Source organism: Mytilus trossulus, chromosome 1, assembly GCF_036588685.1.
Source record: "Mytilus trossulus isolate FHL-02 chromosome 1, PNRI_Mtr1.1.1.hap1, whole genome shotgun sequence".
Lineage (NCBI taxonomy): Eukaryota > Metazoa > Mollusca > Bivalvia > Mytilida > Mytilidae > Mytilus > Mytilus trossulus.
The window spans coordinates 24,841,103-24,860,170 of NC_086373.1; the positions used below are offsets into that span (position 1 = coordinate 24,841,103).

The following is a 19,068-nucleotide window of genomic DNA, read 5'->3' on the forward strand; positions in this document are numbered from 1 at the left end:
AAGTGAATCAGTCAAAAATTATGTATAATCGCTTATTTCAACAAAATTAAAGCAAATTGATTGCTAAAAGCAAATTATTATTTCATTATTACAATTTAATTAATGATTAATCTAAAAAAAATCATACTTTATTTTTTTAAATATATCGTAGCTAGTGCTCCTTTAATACAATAATAAGTTGAATTTTGTTATGTTTTAATCAATGTGTCTTTTCGATTCTCTTCGTATTTAGTACGAAGAAGTCATGAGACAGCACAGTACATCTGTTGAATTATTGAGCGATATTATTGATTTCATCAAGTTTGATGTATATTTCTGGAAATCGGTTAATCGAAAAACGTAGATTCAACATCGTATATAAATATTTTACATTTCCTTGTTAGCGTATACCCATCGTAAATTTTCCGTTCATTTCTTATTACGAAAAACAACGGATTATCTTTCTATGAGCAATAGACGGGAGCTGCTGCCTTATTCATTTAAATCAACCCCGGGTTTTGTTTAGTGCGTGTTGATCTATTTTCGGTTTTGTGTGTAAAGATTTGTTGACTATTATTTCTCATGTTCCCTCTGAACAGAAGTTTTTGTTAACATAAATTATCAAAATCCTCCAACCTCTGATAAAAGGGTTATTACCTAAATGAAGGCTACCTTATTTTTATACATTCTATAACATTTCATTTTAGTCACCAATCATATGATTTGCTATACATGACGTACGTTCTGGTGTTATGACTGCACAAGACAATACATTGGGGCTTTAATTAAACAGTTTGAGCGCAAAATGAACTAATTCTAAAAAAAGTTGTTTGTAACCGTTCATTTTAATTGTATAACGTCACCGATTGTCAAAGAATCAATTCATAATTCACAACGTGCATGCGTAGACGACATATGCCAGATTTCAAATTATGATTTGACGTTGTTTTCTGTCATTTTTATTAGAATGGAGATAACAATATTGTGTTTTTTCAGTCTGCTTTGTTTTTTTTGTGCAGTCTTTTATCAAGCATCTTAGACTATGAACTTGTTTTTGTTTACACCATACCTTCGTTTATTGATATTGAAACTTATGCTGATGATTATTCTGAAGAGCGTAAATTGTACTTCTTCAAAAGTGTCTGCATATTTATTCATTAGCAATATAAATAGCCTTAGTTTGAATGACAACGAGAACGATTTCGTTTATAATGATCAAACAAATGCAGGACATGTACTTTTTACATGTACACGGAGAAGAAATGCCATGAAAACAGTGTGTAATGATGAAATGGATAGTTCACAATTTGGAAAAAGCATAAATTTTCCTGTAGACAAGTTTGGCCAACAGTATTTTCATAGCTTTATTTATTTATCGAAGACACTATAACATCTTGACTATATAACAAAATGTGTATCAAATGAAGCTTTGGTTTGTAATTCTTTTATTGATTGCATAAAAATAATAGTAACATTTTCTACTTATTTTACAGATCTCAGCCGCGGATCAGAAAAAAGGTAGACGAAAGCTACCACCTATACCTGTAACAGAGGAAATACCTAGCAGAACTAAAGGCCAAAATAATGTTCATAAAAAGCAGCATTTAAAACAAGATCACAAAAGAAAACCTAGAGGGTATGCAACCCCTTCTTCAACCAGCGATGAATCTATGAATGAAGACGACATTGAAGTTGCCATGTTTACTAGACATCGTAAGAATATGAATAATCTAGACAAACCTACTCTTGACAAATGGAACGGAAATTATCTTCCTTCTGAGGTATCATACAGTGATAAAAATATCAAAGAATTGTATAATGAGGATATTAAAGCGAATATTCCAGCTATTGCCTGTGCTGGCGAGAAAGTTACAAATGTCGAGAGAAATATTGACCAATATTTGAAGGATAAAGATGAAACAGATGCAATTATTGATTCAATGATAAACATTTATGGAGCTCCAATAACACAAGCTATGAAATCGCTAAAAAAGAGATTACAAGATGAACTGAGACGTGTAACAGAGGGGAGACGTACTAGAATTGAAGAACTTGAGGAGATACGTGCATTACAAATGCAGATAGGGGAGTTAAAACTTAGCAGGGAATATGCTAAATTACAAGCAAAAAGAACTCTTTCACCGAAAACAAGTAAGCAACCAACAAATCAAAACGGGAAAAAACGTGTTCCTACGTCACCGCAAGTAGCACCTCGTAAATCTAGACATAAGCGGCAATCATCTGATCCAATGATTTCAAAATTTTCACCCATAAAAGAGGACAAAGATATTGAGGGAGATATGCAAATCAAAGGTAAAGATCACAAAGAGGCCTCTCTATTAAGACTGGTAGCAGACGACAGTAGCCTTTCTGGATTGAGTGATACGGATAGCACGCGATCGGAACCAATAATGGTTGCTAGACAACAAAAAATAGCTACACATACAAAGACGTTTGTGCAATCTAAAGAAAGTACGAAATATCAGGGACGGGATGTTTACTCAAAAGTGTTACGACCAGATATGAAACCAAAAAGTCATTCCGAAACTCACATTCCAGAACTTGTTCAGAACAAACCTGCTCTTTTAGACTTGTCAGATGATGAGGAAAGAAAAGCTAGAGAACAAAGAAAACAACAACTTCAAAACGAAATTGAACGACGAAAAAGACAATTAGAAGAGACAAGTAAGCTTCAAAATGAACTTTTCCAGTTAACGCGTAGTGGTCAGGTAATGGCTCATAGTTATGATGATATTCCCAAAAAGTCTACAAATATGTATGCAATTATGCGTCCAATCCCCACGGGTATTATAAAACCTTTGGATGATGATTATTCAGATGAAGATAAAGATTCTCAACAGGGACGCTGGGAAACAGAAACCAGTTATAGTTCATCAGAATATCTTGCTCACAAACAAGAACGGACCAAGCGGAGTCGAGGACCAGATCTTAGTGCACATTCAAGTCCGTATATATATCAAGGAAATGTTGAAGATAAAAAAGAAGTGAGACCTGGTAAACAAAAAGTGGACTTTTATTTAAGACCTCATCATGGGAATGACCTTAGTATGCACAGTAGTGTTACGTTACCTGAACTGCATACGAAACAAGTAGAATATGCCTCTGCAACGGGTGGTGCTTTTTCAGATACTGAAGCGAGCCCGCCTAGTGATTCTACACCCGCAATGCCTCTTCTTGACGACGTCAAGGCACGTTCACGGAAAATAATTCATGAAATAGGTACTGGCAGTCGACCTGTTTCAGCTGAGTATAACCTCACTAGTGATGGTAAGATATTGCTAGAAGCAAATACTTGACAATTAATTGCTCGATGCTTTTTTTTTAATGATTAAAAAATAATAACGGAAAATGATTATTGGGATGAAATTTGTAAGGAAATTATTTTAGTAATTGTAATACCTTTTTGAGGAAAACAAACCTATTGTGTATTAGAGATTTTGGTTGTACTAATATAAGATATATCATGAATATCTATATAGCTCTATTTATATTTTTTTATCTCTCTGTTTAGACCTGTTGAATGGTATGCACCGTGTTGAAAGCGACAACAGTGTTGATGCTGATGAACCGTTAATGAAACACAAGCTTGAAGGTGGTGTTACAATATTAAAACAAAAAGACAGAAAGAAACAGGTAACGTTTTGACACTTACATGATTATAAAATGCTGCGGATCAATATAACTATAACTGTTATAAGAATATCTAAGTAGTAGTTTTAACGTGTACGTTTATGTGTATACCTGATCATTGACTTATGAAGGTGTTTAAGATCTTATAGGATCAAGGCATCTATATAATCGTGACTCGTGTCCTAAATATTACAAGATTTTTATGTATAAATAAAATAATCCGGACGAACAAGTGCTAATACTCATTTGTTTGATGTGTTTATTTCCTTCCTGGTCATTCGATCCATAATTTGTTAAGATCAACATAAAAGTGATTCACAAAATAATGACTCACTATTCAGTCGTAAAGATATAAGTTAACCATCTTCCTACATATCTTTACAAACTACTGCCATGTTAACGGATACAGATGACACCTACGATCTATTTTTTCATTACTTTCATCCATTGATAGATGCCATCAAAGCCACTAATTAATATAATGAGTAGAAAAATTTAGAGGAAATTTTTAAAATCATAAAGGATAAACAATCACAAAGTTTGAGAAAGCGACGAAGGCATTTTTCCCTAATTCATTTTGACCGATTCTCTGACAATGTTCTAATTCGAGATTTGTCTATGATTGAGATAAGGCATTTTAATATATTGTGGTATTGTTTTGGAAAAAATAGGAATGAAGTGAAGACGTTAAAATAACTATTGAAATCAGATTACAGCAAATTAATGCGACTTTTATTTAGGTAAAATATTTGATATATTTTTCAGCCTGCGCCAGCACCACGGAAAAAATATGACTTTGGAATAAAAAGAATATTGTTGACGCGTGATCCGAAGGATAAATCAATTAAAGGTATTTTAATCTGAATAAAAACAATCAAAATCATTGTTTATTATCTTTTTTACTCGATATTTAATTTTTAGCATTTCGGACGGACAACGATAGATCGAACTTTGAAGCATGTTAATTTGCAAACGATTGTATAATAAAAACATATCTTAATTTAGGTTCTATTACATAAAGAAGAATAGAGAAATCGATTTCAAAAATATAAAGAATAGAGAATATTAGGCCAAAACATATTGAGTAATGAAAAATGGCTAAAACAGTTAAAGAATACAAACATTAAGACCCTTCTCCTCAATTTATACAAATATCAAAAAATGTAAAATGAAAATGTTACTGACCACATGAAAACGTCATAAAGACCTTCAAATAGGATATGTGTGGATGAAGAACAACAATAAAATAATTTATTTTTATTAAATGTTCGTTATTTACATACACACCTCTCTTGTAATATTTTTGTTGAAATATTGACCTGAAAATGTAGTGGTATATTTTACTTTTCATGTGGCCAATAACATTTTCATATTACAACAATATGATCCATTAATATTGCAAACGAAGTTTTAATAGCAAAGAGATTTCAAAGATTTACGAAGTTTCCTGTCTCTAGACAAGACACAAGAACATTTAAATAAGCAATGATTCTCATCGTCATTTCTATTATTTCATCTTTTAAAGCTGGTAATGGTATAGGGATGAAAATAGTTGGCGGAAAAACAGTTAAAGGAACAACTGAATCTGGTGCTTTTGTTACTGCAATTTTCCCCGGAGGAGTTGCTGACCAACTACACGGAGAACTAAAAGAAGGTAAACATTTTAGTTATTTCGTGATATATGTAACTTCAAATAGCCTAAAAAGTTCAAATTTATAATAGATATCTTATTTATCAGATAAAATAACAATCAAAAAAGAAAAAAAACCATATTAAAAGCAAACACACAACATTTCACAAACGCGCCAACTCATTAATTATCTTTAAAAGCAATATTTAAACATTATAGGAATTGGTAACGCCGATTCATATAGTGGTCCACATCAAATGAACATCATATGTTTATGCAAATCTACTGAAAGAATTCAAATTTGCCCAGATGTTTTCTTAAAGTCATGTAAAGACACTTATTATTCCGCTGCATCGCATTCTTCGTCATTTTTCTAATATTCACATTGCTGGCTTGTCGTGATTTTTTAAACTTAGATTTTACAATTTAAGAAAATTGTACTAGTATTATAATTATATTTTGACAAGACTTGTTGAGTACATTCAAATTTAGATACGTTTCTATTTTCAGTAATCTTTTTTTCACAAATCAATAACGTGTGTATGTTCTTTCTTATATTAGGTGATCAAATTCTTGAATGGAATGGTATTGAATTATCTAACAAGACATACAAGGACGTGCAGAGAATTATCAATGTACCTAATGTAGAGATAGAACTTGTTGTTAAACCGTGAGTATTTCATTGTAGAGGACATTTGATTATACGTTTAAATTGGTAAACATAATATACACGATTGTACAGAATTTGATTCTAATATCCAACCTTTAAAGAAGATTTGTTTGCCAGTGCACAATGTATGATAAGGAAATGTAAAAATTTATGTAGCAAAATCCTATGTAATTTGTGGCTTAGAATTGATATATTATAAGGAGAATTATTTGATATTGACCATAATGTTATTGTGTTGTTTGATAGGTTTTTCATTGATACACACTGTAAGCATATTTAACCCGTCGCGATGATTTATTCAGTAAGATGTTTGATATGATAGATTGTCATTTTGGAAAATACTACTGCATACATAACATTCATAACAATTTGAAAATGTGAATTGAATAAAGTTGTTGTTATCTATTATTTAGATCTGCTCATCATGCCAAAGCAATTGACAAAACTAAAGGGGGTCGCAATGCAGCATATGACAACATGGAATATGTAGCTGATGAAGTTTACGGTAAATTAACGTTTGTAATATTTATTTGCAATATTATTTGAAGTTTAAAATGTGTACTTAGAAAAAAATTACATTCATTCCAATTACAGACAACATTTTTTGTGTGTGCTTTTAACCATATAACAGTTGAGAAAAAAGTAATAGATATTTTTTATTGTTTATTATAGTATACCAGTATATCAATATAACAAATAAAAGTTTAATCTTTAAGTTGAAACTTATGTATTTTAAGGTAAAAAGCTTAATCTATGATCAACGTATATTGAGGTTATTTTAATATTGTATTAGAAAAATGTCTGAAGTCAAACCAAGGAGTTGATCCGAAACAGTTGGCAGCACAGTTAGAAGGTATAAGAGAGGGCGATTCTTTAACTGGATCTCAACCTGAATCGCAGTCATCATCTCAACATGACGAATACGTCACACCAAGCCTTTCGTCCCCTTCAAATTCATCACAAACATCTACTTCATCTGATCGAAATAGATCAAAGGAGTTGAGGGAAATAAAGAAAGAAATGAAAGAATTGAAAGATGCAAAGGCAAATTTAAATGCAGAAAAGGCATGTATAACTATATAATACATAAAAGGGAAAACAGAAGTTTCTTAATCATTTGTAAAGTAGAGCAAACCGTATCAACCTTTAAGAACCAGCTCCTCCGAAAAAAGACAGACATACAAAGCAACTATGAGCAAACTAAAAACAAAACATGGTCCAAAATTGAATAATTGAAAGATGTAAACAGAACATGTACAAAAATGACATGTTAATAATATTTCATGTCAGGCTGTTTTGCTGATGATACCATTGGAACGCTTCGTCCATCGACAATGTAAAACCGGTTTTCACAAAAATATTCATCTTTTCCTATATCATTCAACTCATTATCTACATTTAAAAATAAGAAGATAAACTCAGTTGTGTTTTGTGATAAACATTGTTTGCTGCTAAAATTTATCGTGACATTAAGGATGAAACAGTGGACAAATGCAAGTAGGGAAACATCGAAATATTTCCCTGTTTCTTGTGAAGCTCATTTAAATTAGAGACTGCTTATAACAGTCATGTGAACTTGATGTTGGTTGTTTATTTTGTTTCAGATATAAGTTTCAAAAGGAAAATGAAAGGACAAAATTCGAAAAAAAATGTTACTATAAAAAATTGTATACAAATAAAAAACCAGAATATCATGTTTTTCTTAAAACAATTGTCACCGTCTCGATTATTATCGAGCTATTTAAACCAGATCAGTTATCTACCTGCTAATCAAATCAAACACTCAATCTTGAAAACTTCAGCAATGTGGTTCGATGTATCATTGAATGTCAGCTATCATAAAGTCAACGATTGCAAATCCTTGGAAATTCTTGTTTTTATTGGAAATTCTTGTTTTTATAATCACTCAAAGTGGTCAACTTTTCCATGAATATGAATATGGGTAGTAGTCTGTAATAAGAAAGCCAAAACATTGCCTTTTTATATATTTTTCTACTAAGGTGACAGCAATACCATACCAATAAAAGTTCATGTTTGTTTTTAAGGTCAATAAGCTCAAATATAAGATGTTGAATTGCACAACAGGTGTGCGTTTATTTCCTTTGATAAAACACATGAATTTACATTATTGATAAAAACATTTTTGTTTCATTTGTTCTGGTTCTGGAGTTCATTATTTATTTATTGCCAATCCTATTCATTTTCAGGGTATACAAAACGTGTGTGGAACCATGGGAGAAATACAGGTATGGATTATAAACAGTCCTTCAAGAAACATGCTACTGTTAGAAAGCTTAATACCGAATATGAAGTTTTCAAATTTATTTATTATTTATCATAAAATTCGGTTATTTAGATTTCCACTATTACTACTGGTAATTATTATCCAAATATTAATCTTATTAAATTGATTTCAACATTCCTGATTGATTTAATTACATTTCAGTTACAACTCAGTCATGATGACTATGACAACACTTTAAATGTTCACCTGATACAAGCTAGAAACCTGATGCCAAAAGATATAAATGGGCTGTCTGACCCTTTTGTCAAGATATACTTACTTCCAGGAAGGTGGTAAGTAAAGTGTTTATTTTTTACGACAGTCGTTGGAATTTGGAAAATGAGACTATAACTCCATGTGGAGTTTCAAACGAGATTACTGTATGTGTATTAGATTTGCGCATTTTTTTCATTGATTTACAAGACAACTCGTAGATATTTATTTCTTACTGCGTTGAAGACTCATTGGTGGCCTAATACTATTTTTTGTCCTTGTTGTCTTTTTGACTTATACTCGTTTATATTCTGTTTTCTATGCATGTGTTAAGAACATACCATCTATATCTTTCATAGATAATCGAATCTACCTAGATTTTTTTTTATGAAACAAAGATATATCTAAATAACTGTATTTTAGATATATTGGTGTTTACAAATACCACTGATGAAATTCTATTATACATTTTGTAGCCTTGAAAATAAGAGAAGATCGAAACATATATCACGAACTTTGAATCCTCAATGGCACCAAACAGTTATGTTTCAAGATTTACACCGAGAGGAACTTCAGAACAAAATGTTAGAAATAACAGTCTGGGATTATGACAGATTTAAAACGAATGATTTCCTTGGAGAAGTCATCATTGACTTATCGGGTATGTGTTGTATTAATTTTTTTTTTCTGCAGATTTGAGACGTGTTTGAGAAAAAATAATTTGTTTTATTCGAAATGTTATAATTCATTTGTAGTATAAGTGTTCCTTTCTTTGTGTAGGAAATTCTCATATATTTAAACGACAAATGTTAAGATATGTTGTACTAATCACGACATCAATGGTACTCAGAAGAGCTCTACCGAAACAGGACGAACGGAGACCTTCATATATCATTACAAACCGTTATTCTGTTATTTGTTTTGTATTCTTCATGCAAGAATGTGAACTCTTAAAATAATTCGCAAAGTAAAAAGATTTAGAACCAAATTTATAAAATCATATGCCATGTTACAATTACACATGCTGAGTCCTTTCATATTCCTAAATAATACATTGTCAAGTACTACAAAAAGATAATACAAAGATAGTGAAATTGACTTCTATTTTAGTCAATGGTGTAATGGATAATATGCCACATTGGTATCTTTTACGAGAACATGACGTCACAACAGGTGTGGAATTACCTAAACCTACACTTTTACCAGCTGACATACGTGGTGCATCAGACATGAAACTGTGTCCATCACCCAACCTGTACTGTAATTCTCAGGGATCACCCAAACCAAATCGTCAGAAGGTAAGAGAGTTTACCAATGTATAAATTTGGACTATCAAATTTACATTAATAGTGAACTTTCACAAATTTTCAATTCGGGATTTAGACAAGTAATTAAACATGATAAAAACGATTCGATTATTTTCTTAGAATTAGATATTAAATTTCAACTCTATTGAATTCAAATCTTTATTTGTGACACAACATAACAAAATAAACTTAAGGCATATTCAATTTGCACTTATGCAACAAAATTAACTTTAAATTCAAAATTAAAATTATATGATTCAAAACATATTTGTAAATCAATTAAAACGTTTCTCTTGGAAATAAAATAAGAAACGACAAATTAATATGACAAAACACAATGATAAAGACATCTAGCCCAGAGATATACTGTACTAAAGTGTTCAGTAAATTGTTTTTCTAGCTGCCGACAAGCAAGAGTGAAGGAATGGGGCGACGTCGACGTTCGTTAGGGACACTGACTGATACGGATCGTATGTATATAGTGCACACTTTGCTTAAATGCTTACATCCCTTGGCTTAATGCTTAGCTTATGTCATACGTCATGTTACGTTTAAAATCATCTTGCATTATTTAGGTCATGTAAAATATTTTTCAGGATCCCAACTGGTACTGATTTTTTTTAATTATTATTGATGAATGAGGGGGTAAATGGTAACTTCGCTTGTTATTTTTATTCCACTTTATATTTTTATTCCTGAAGAATAAGTAGATAATAAATAGGCCGAAACTATCGTATAAGTCAAAGACGGGCATTCAACACAACAGATAAAAAGAACAAGACACAAAAGAAAAACAGTAGAATATACAAACAAAACGCTGATGTTAGATTCTGGTTAGAATATGGAAAAAATTGTATTTAATATTTTCTAACACGGACTTTATCGTTGTTCAAATATATTTTGATTTGTATATCTGAAGTTTTAAACAAGCTTTCGTTATCCCTTTTATGGATATCAGTAAAAAAAAAAAAATCGACGACCAACAAAGGAAAATAAATCCCTAGCGAGTTGCAAACTTCATCAAATTGCGCAATGAAATTTTGTTCTTCTTCAAATTCTGTTTGATTTGTCGTTCTTTGATTGTTCTAAATCTGTCAAATATCAATACGCAGGATGTATTACAATTTTGAAAGTATTTATCTTTTGCAATTAGAAATGAAAGGAAACATAAAATACAGAGCTGATCTTAATTTGATATTGCGACGGTATCTGTGAACTTTGAAAACTATTTGTCATGGCCTTTATATTTAAAAAAGTAAAATCGCAAATATACTGAATTCCGAGAAAAACTCAAAACGGAAAGTCCCTAATCAAATGACAAAACCAAAAGCTCAAACTTATCAAACAAATAGACAACAACAGTCATATTTCTGACTTGGTTAATGCATCTTTTCTTGTAAGAAAAATGGATAAAACCTGGTTTAAAAGCTAGCTATATCTCCCATTCTATATTATTTGATGAAAACTAAGAATGTTCGTTTTGCCAAATTATGAAAATTCAAAATTCTACATTCAGTAGTATACATTACTACATAGTCTTATCCATATAATTCGACACATTACTTATACATGATATTATATGTCAGCTTTATAGTTGAAACTGTGCACTGCATTTAAATGTATTATAATTAATTTATTGTGCAATTGACCGTTTCAGAATCTAAACTAATATGGGTAGCTTTCATTGTTAGTACCCCAAAATGGAAACAATGTCATGTCATTGGTTGAATTTCAATTGTTTATGACGTTTTTATCATATCACGACGCTTTTGTGTATGCTTTCGAAGATATTTCCCAGAATGCATTAGATTCTGAAACGGCGAATTAGGCTTAATGTACAAACTGTACAAGCATACATTTACTTCCTCTCTATAGGTCTTTCTGCCTCTGACTCCACAGACGTATCTTCTGCACATTCTTCACCTCTTCTACGACACAACTCAAATGACATGCCACTTACTGCGGCACTTACTACGTCACATCCTGGTAACGTAACCCATTGTTTCAGTGGTGTGTCGCACGTCATGTTCTTAGCACGCCATTTCATCCAGAGAATTCGTTCTACTCGCATTTCCCGTCGGCTTACTTTCAAGAAAAAAAATGATGAAAGGTTATTGTTAAATGACTGTTGTTTGGTTTGCCGTTCTCTATAATTTCTATTATTTAAAGATTTTTTCATCTTTCTGCTTGAATCATATATTATGAATTATTTGTGAATCAATTTCTTTTCTTTAAAGCCGTATGAAATTATAGTTTTAAGATTTCGAAATCTTTCAGTCTTTTTTCTTGAATGATATAAATATAGAATCGTGATGACATTTTATTTAGTAGTTTGTTACGCATGAAATTTGTAGGGCGTTTTGTATCCATTATTGTTTTCATATATATTTAATGTATACTCAATTGATTTCCTTTAGAGTAGAAAAATTAATGAAAGGATGTTTACATGTACAACAGCATGTCGTATATAACTTTGTAGTAATCCTTGTTAACATGATGAGTAAAACTAGTATATTCATGTTTTTGAATGTTTGCATGTATGGCTAATTCAGGTCAAATGCATATATTTTCATTAAGACAAAATGTACATTTTAATTGAACCAAAATGTATAAATTTGATTTAAACCAAAATGCACAAAATTACTTTGTCATGTGGAAGCCTATGCCCAAAAGCTTACTTTTAAGCAGTAAAACTTAATCAAGAAAGGAATAGGATTGTAACCCTACACAAAAAAAGAAAATATCAATAGAAAATTAAAATCATGTGTTTTGTCGTAAAGTTTAGTTCTCGACCCTTATTGCTAATTTCTACTTTAGAGTCCAGATATGAAGCAAAATTTGAATTAATTGAGATAGTATCATTCAACTTAATTTCTAAACTATGAATTTTTCCGTGAAATGATATATCTATTAGTGGACTTAAAGTCTATTTCCATTTCCTTTTCTTTTTTTATCAGAAGCTTCTGAATAATCTCCTTTGTATAAATAAAGGCACACAAGTCATCAAGGAAAGCAGATCAAACATTAAGCTTGCATATATATGCGGATATCTGTTGAAATAATACGTCAATAAAACACCGAACAAGTATGATGTCAAATAAAATGTGCCCATAACTTCTCCATCGATTTAGTAAGATTATTGTTGATCAGTCTTCATTTGGCATGAGATGCTTTGTTGTTAGTTTTCCTGTCGTCGGTTTTAACTGTTTAAACATGGCATTGTCTATTTTTATTGGTTATATTTTTAAATGTACCATTGATGTCGTCTCTCTCTCTTTGTCTTAATGTACGAGAAGACAAACTAAGGTTGTGACTTATCCTCATCTGATTATGTATAGAATATAGAATATGTAGTAGAAACTTTGAAACACCGATTTAATTGGTAACAAAATGGATGTTTATAATTTTGAAAGATTTTAAAAGGTGGCATTTGACAGCTACAATATTATTAATAAATAAAAAGTTGTGTATCAGTTCACTTACGTCGTTTGGGTATCATTAGCGAATGATTTTCCAGTTTAACATCTATTGGTTAAAATTGCATTGAACTGATCGAACCGACCTTTTCTATTACAAGTTGCAACTTTTTGGAATTTTGGATCCTCAATGCTCTTCAACTTTGTATTTATTTGGCTTTTTAACTATTTTGATGTGAGCGTCACTGATGAGTCTTATGTAGACGAAACGCGCGTCTGGCGTATGAAATTATAATCCTGGTACTTTTGATAACTATTTACACCACTGGGTCGATGCCACTGCTGGTGGACGTTTCGTCCCCGAGGGTATCACCAGCCCAGTAGTCAGCACTTCGGTGTTGACATGAATATCAATTATATGGTCATTTTATAAATTTCCTGTTTAGAAAACTTTGAATTTTTCGAAAAACTAAGGATTTTCTTACCCCAGGAGTAGATTACCTTAGCCGTATTTGGCACAACTTTTTGGAATTTTGGATCCTCAATGCTCTTCAACTTTGTATTTATTTGGCTTTTTAACTATTTTGATGTGAGCGTCACTGATGAGTCTTATGTAGACGAAACGCGCGTCTGGCGTATGAAATTATAATCCTGGTACTTTTGATAACTATTTACACCACTGGGTCGATGCCACTGCTGGTGGACGTTTCGTCCCCGAGGGTATCACCAGCCCAGTAGTCAGCACTCCGGTGTTGACATGAATATCAATTATATGGTCATTTTATAAATTTCCTGTTTAGAAAACTTTGAATTTTTCGAAAAACTAAGGATTTTCTTACCCCAGGAGTAGATTACCTTAGCCGTATTTGGCACAACTTTTTGGAATTTTGGATCCTCAATGCTCTTCAACTTTGTATTTATTTGTCTTTTTAACTATTTTGATGTGAGCGTCACTGATGAGTCTTATGTAGACGAAACGCGCGTCTGGCGTATGAAATTATAATCCTGGTACTTTTGATAACTATTGGTTATGGATAAGTTTGGTTTCCAAGTAATTTATCAAAAATTTTCCAAAGGATATTACATCAGAAATATTTTATGATAAATTACCAAGGTTGAGGAATTTATTCAAGGTCAAACAAAAATATTGAATACATTAACTGAATAGACAAGACAAGTATCAATTTACAATATAATTGAGTTCTAAAAGAAAATGTACTTAGCTATTTTATTTGTGTTACTGTAATAGAAAGATGACCTGAGTAATATTATTGAATTTGAAATAAATGTACTAATGTGTGACTGTTTTTGTTTTAGGAGTATGAACACTTACTGGAGATATCAGTCTTTCGATTAAGCATCAGTTATGGTAAGTATATAACAAATATTAAATATGCGATCACAAACTTATCTATTAGTAGGAGATGTTTATCCTATCTGCACGGTTATACTTCATTTGAAGATAACTCGATTCCCTAAGATATTGTTTGTTACCTTAAACTGTCTCCTTAATCGATTTAAAAAAAGAACATCTGTTAACTACAGTTACATATACATAAATCCCTTCGAAAGGGCTTGATTGTAGTATGTGTTTGGTCAGGGCACCATTAATATACAACCAATTGTTGAATTCACTATGCCGTTTTTGCAATGAGTAAAGCAAGTTTCGAATTTTTGTTTCATTTTAAACAGTACAATTGAGATATTGACTTAGGTATTTATTTACATTTTATACTTTGAAAATATACATGGTTCGTTAAAAGATTATTTTTTTTGAACAATATATCCATTTGAGGTTTTTATTTAAAAAAAATAAAAATAGAAAACACTGTTTTCACAGATAGTACTATTGCTAGTTATACAACTTGATAAGACTTCTTTTCTTTTTCTTTTCAGGTGCAAACACGATATTATTATCTGTGATAGAGCTGAAAACTATAAGCTGTTACACGTTCATCATCTTTGTATTTTGGGGAAAAAAATGTCTCTGGTGCCAAAGTAGTTTGATTGTAGTCTCAAAAACTTGGTAGCTAAACTTATTGCCGCCAAAAGTCAAGAGACACAAATATTTTCGAATCATGTATAAACATCAAGATACAATTTTTCATAAGCATCGATTTTGTTTCTTAACATTTTTATGTTTTTTTCTTTTTAACAAAATATGTCTATCGGTCGTTAAATCGTGTCATAAACATGAAGACGAAATGAGTGATGAGATAGTCTAATTGATAACGTCGATTACTGAAAAGTGTCATATAATTTGTTTGCTCTCTAGGCATTGTCTTCTACTGTTTGTCTAACTGTTACGTTTGAGAAAGCTTATATGCTATGTTACTTGATGCACCTTATGAATCTTTATACTTATATAAAACGGTCCTTGCACTTCAATCGCAGATTGTACACCATCATCAAAACAAAGAAATAAAACGCAGTTAGAAAATGTTGCCCACAGAACTAAATATAATGTATTGAAGCCAACTGATACAAGAAGTAGAAGGAATTGATTAGAGAGTTAATCAGTTAGAGTTCCACTAGTGACCGCAAATTTGTTTCCACAAACGGTTGTGCGAATCTGTTAACGAAGTTGCCAAACATAGAATCAAATGTGAAATTGTTGCTTTTTGGCAATCAATTGTGAAATGGTTGCTTTTTGGCTATCAATTGTGAAACTGTTGCTTTTTGGCACATATTTCGGAGTTGAAACACTTTTAAATCTTCATCGTATTTTTCGACAAAAATCATCACATAAACCATGGAATCAGTCTACGACAAGGTATCCAAATCTGACGTATTATCAAAGCTTTATGCTGGAAATAAACTACTTTGTAAATTTTTAGTTTATTAACTTGAATTTCAGACTATCACTACCACGTAGATGATATGGACGAAAACTTTGCAAAGGGATATATCTATTCATGTTACGTATTTTCTTCCACCTTTTTTCAAAGGATCGGTCTTTGAAAATATAGAATAATCAATGTCGTTCTTGTTATAAATTTAACAAAATGTTTATGTTATAATTCTGAGGTGCCTATGTTAAGTAGATAATTTCATATTTAGATATTTAAGAAACCTGTATCATATAGTTATGCATTAATATAGAATAACAACATTTAATTTATTGTAATCTTGAAAGATTCAAAGTTGTTAGTTTTTGGTTGTATCTGTGATTATGCACGTGTTTGTACGTGTTTTGTTAAATATCAATACAAGCATAATGGTCATGTAAATGAATAAATAACAGCCATTGTAAAACAAGTTTAAATAAAATATAAAAAAAACAATGTGTCAGTAGATTGTTTTAATGAAAGTAAAAGTGAAACCTTAGTGAGCGCGCTCACATGATCCACGTCTACCACATTGTCACTGGAAAAAATAAAATAACTATAAAAACAAACAAAAAATGAATCATAATGTCCTGTCGATATGCACATCTACATAGTTTCATGAAATTATGTTACGTGGTTTCAGAGGAGTTGCGATTACAAACTGTTGCAGAGGCATATTTAAGAAAATAAGTTCAATGGGGCGTAACTCCTAGAAAAAAAAATGAATAATAATTTCCTGTCGACATGCACATCTTCGTAGTATATCCTTATCATCTAAAATTGTTTCATGAAATTCTGTTGTGTGGTTTGAGAGAAAGTTGTAACGACAAGAAACAAGACTGACGGACTGTCTGATTGAGGACGGATGGACGGACCGACAGACGAAGATGTTAAAAAATATATATAACCTCAACAACTACGTTGCGTGGAGTATGATTAAAGTTGTGTGAGAACGACATGTTTGTATGACGTGACCTTCAACGGAAAAGCTCGAGATATAAAAATGACCAAAAGGAGACTCTTGAAAAACCAGCATTTGAAATCGATACAAAAAAATTAAAAAAAAGTTTATTTAAACCTTTCAAAGCATACAATCCACGAACGGACTTTAAAACCGTCGAACAAAGTCAAATGGATAAACGACCTTACACTTTGTACAAATTTACAAATTCATTTATCTACCTCGAATTCTAACATCCTAGTAGTTCATTTATACTAGTTTTTCACGTGACACCAATAACCAAGTAAAGGCTATCAATCGGATTATACCTCAAGAAAATGTGAAAATAATTATTAATAATAAATATTCATATGAAGATAAACACGCAAGTATAAACTCATGTTTTTTAGTTCAAATAATTATGACGTCTGGCAAGGCTAATTTTTTTTATTTTTCTGGGACGCCTCCTACGATGTCATAACGATGAAGCCATTTTTTACGTCTGGTAATGTATAATCCGTCACCAATTGTAAAAATAATGAAGCATATAAAAGGATTTAGCTACTATGCAAAACGCAAGTACTGGATAAATGCATTACATTTACATGGAAATATTGTACAATGTAGGTTACTGTGAAAGGTTAGTTGTTGAAACATACCACTTGTACGTACAATGTGCCCATAAAATCTCCTCTCTAAAACTTTAAAATGTAGCAGTCCTAACAAAAAATGTAGTTTACTCAAGCGAAAGCAAATATTGTTGATTAATACGTTTTCGTTGAAATCCAAAATTCGTTGATATCTTGGGTACTTGTGAACCAGGATTCAAATGTTCAACGAATGACTAATTTTATATATGCTTTGTATACTGTAGATATCGAGAAAAAAACACGAAATCCAAGTGCCACGAAAATTCAAGTTTTCAGCAATCTACGAAAATCAGCATTCATGTGAATAAATAAATCAACAGTACTTAAATCAAAATACTGGCAAGGAATATATAATGATTTTAACAATGACAAATATATTTCAGAATAACTATATATGAATATTAATTTCCACAACGAAAATACTTTGCAATATATTAAAATCTTCTCAGAAATAAACTCAGAACATCCGAATTGACTCTGCAGTTTGACGTAAGTATTTGAATAAAATCTTTAAGGAACAAACCAATATCTTCACCTAGTTGTGTTAAAATCTCCTTTGCCTTATTACATTGTCGAGCTTCCTTCTTCAAATGATCGACTGCTCCATGTTCTGTATGCGCATGGGTTATTTTCTCGCCTTGTTTTGATATCACAACATTCTCCATTATAAAATAGTTTCCCTAATCATTATCATATCTAATTTCAACATCGCCAATAGATACAATCTCAAGACGATAAAGGTCCTGATAGTCTCTCTAGTCATCATGAATATGCATAAACTTGATACCTTTTGGGTGTTTATATTCTGTCTTCACTTTGTGTTTTTCCTGGTAATCCATTCCATGACCTTCACCAGTGTGTTCCTCTGTACTTTAAACTTCCAATGACATTCTAAATATTTCAAAAGAAAACATGAATGTACAGTGAAAGTCTCATAAGCCTATTTCCTTAGGGATTTCTGATTTTTCTTCTGATTATAAATGTTTTCAGCACAAATATGTTGAATTAACAATATGATTGCAAGACATGATACAGAAGCTAAATTTAGATCGGTTTCCGGTTTACATATGGTTTGGTTTATGCAAGTTTAGCTGTATATAAGGGGATTTGATAGGTTTATTGAAAATTGCTTACTTTATATTACGTGTCGTATACATAAAGCTCATTCAAAATGTAGTTTCTGCAAGATAGGTCGAAATAAATGAAAGGCGAAATTGGACCTCCATCGGAAAATGATGGTAAGTTGGATAGGGTCAAATGGTCGTCTTTTCAACAGGTCATCTACATACATTTGAGGTGAAGTGTTCTTCAATGTGAAAACAGCGTGTTAGTCATATTAGACCAACGATGCATCAGATTTAACGTCACAATTGCATCTAGACATGGATGTATGTTTACACATACCGCGAAGCCAAACACACAGAATTTTTTAAAAGAAAACCTGGTTATATTGTCAGACGATAGATGCATAGAAATGGATTTTTTCTATTTCCAACAATA

At 31.5% G+C, this 19,068-nt stretch overlaps 1 protein-coding gene across 3 annotated transcripts in view; it reads left to right on the top strand.

Annotated features, from left to right (window-relative positions):
- The window catches only part of LOC134719876 (uncharacterized), a 59,537-nt gene extending 43,107 nt beyond the window's left edge, over positions 1-16,430 (top strand). For 2 of the 3 annotated variants that reach the window (XM_063582793.1, XM_063582794.1), the window contains 15 exons: positions 1,473-3,267; positions 3,512-3,633; positions 4,396-4,480; positions 5,156-5,284; positions 5,822-5,930; positions 6,344-6,435; positions 6,724-6,995; positions 8,138-8,176; positions 8,377-8,507; positions 8,904-9,088; positions 9,538-9,725; positions 10,135-10,204; positions 11,610-11,720; positions 14,468-14,519; positions 15,047-16,430. In XM_063582793.1, the coding sequence (XP_063438863.1) occupies positions 1,473-3,267; positions 3,512-3,633; positions 4,396-4,480; positions 5,156-5,284; positions 5,822-5,930; positions 6,344-6,435; positions 6,724-6,995; positions 8,138-8,176; positions 8,377-8,507; positions 8,904-9,088; positions 9,538-9,725; positions 10,135-10,204; positions 11,610-11,720; positions 14,468-14,475 (3,336 nt within the window). In that variant the 3' untranslated portion in view covers positions 14,476-14,519; positions 15,047-16,430. The remainder of the gene's footprint in view (positions 1-1,472; positions 3,268-3,511; positions 3,634-4,395; positions 4,481-5,155; positions 5,285-5,821; positions 5,931-6,343; positions 6,436-6,723; positions 6,996-8,137; positions 8,177-8,376; positions 8,508-8,903; positions 9,089-9,537; positions 9,726-10,134; positions 10,205-11,609; positions 11,721-14,467; positions 14,520-15,046) is intronic. The other variant, XM_063582795.1, reaches the window with a different exon arrangement.
- Positions 16,431-19,068: the final 2,638 nt, after the last annotated feature.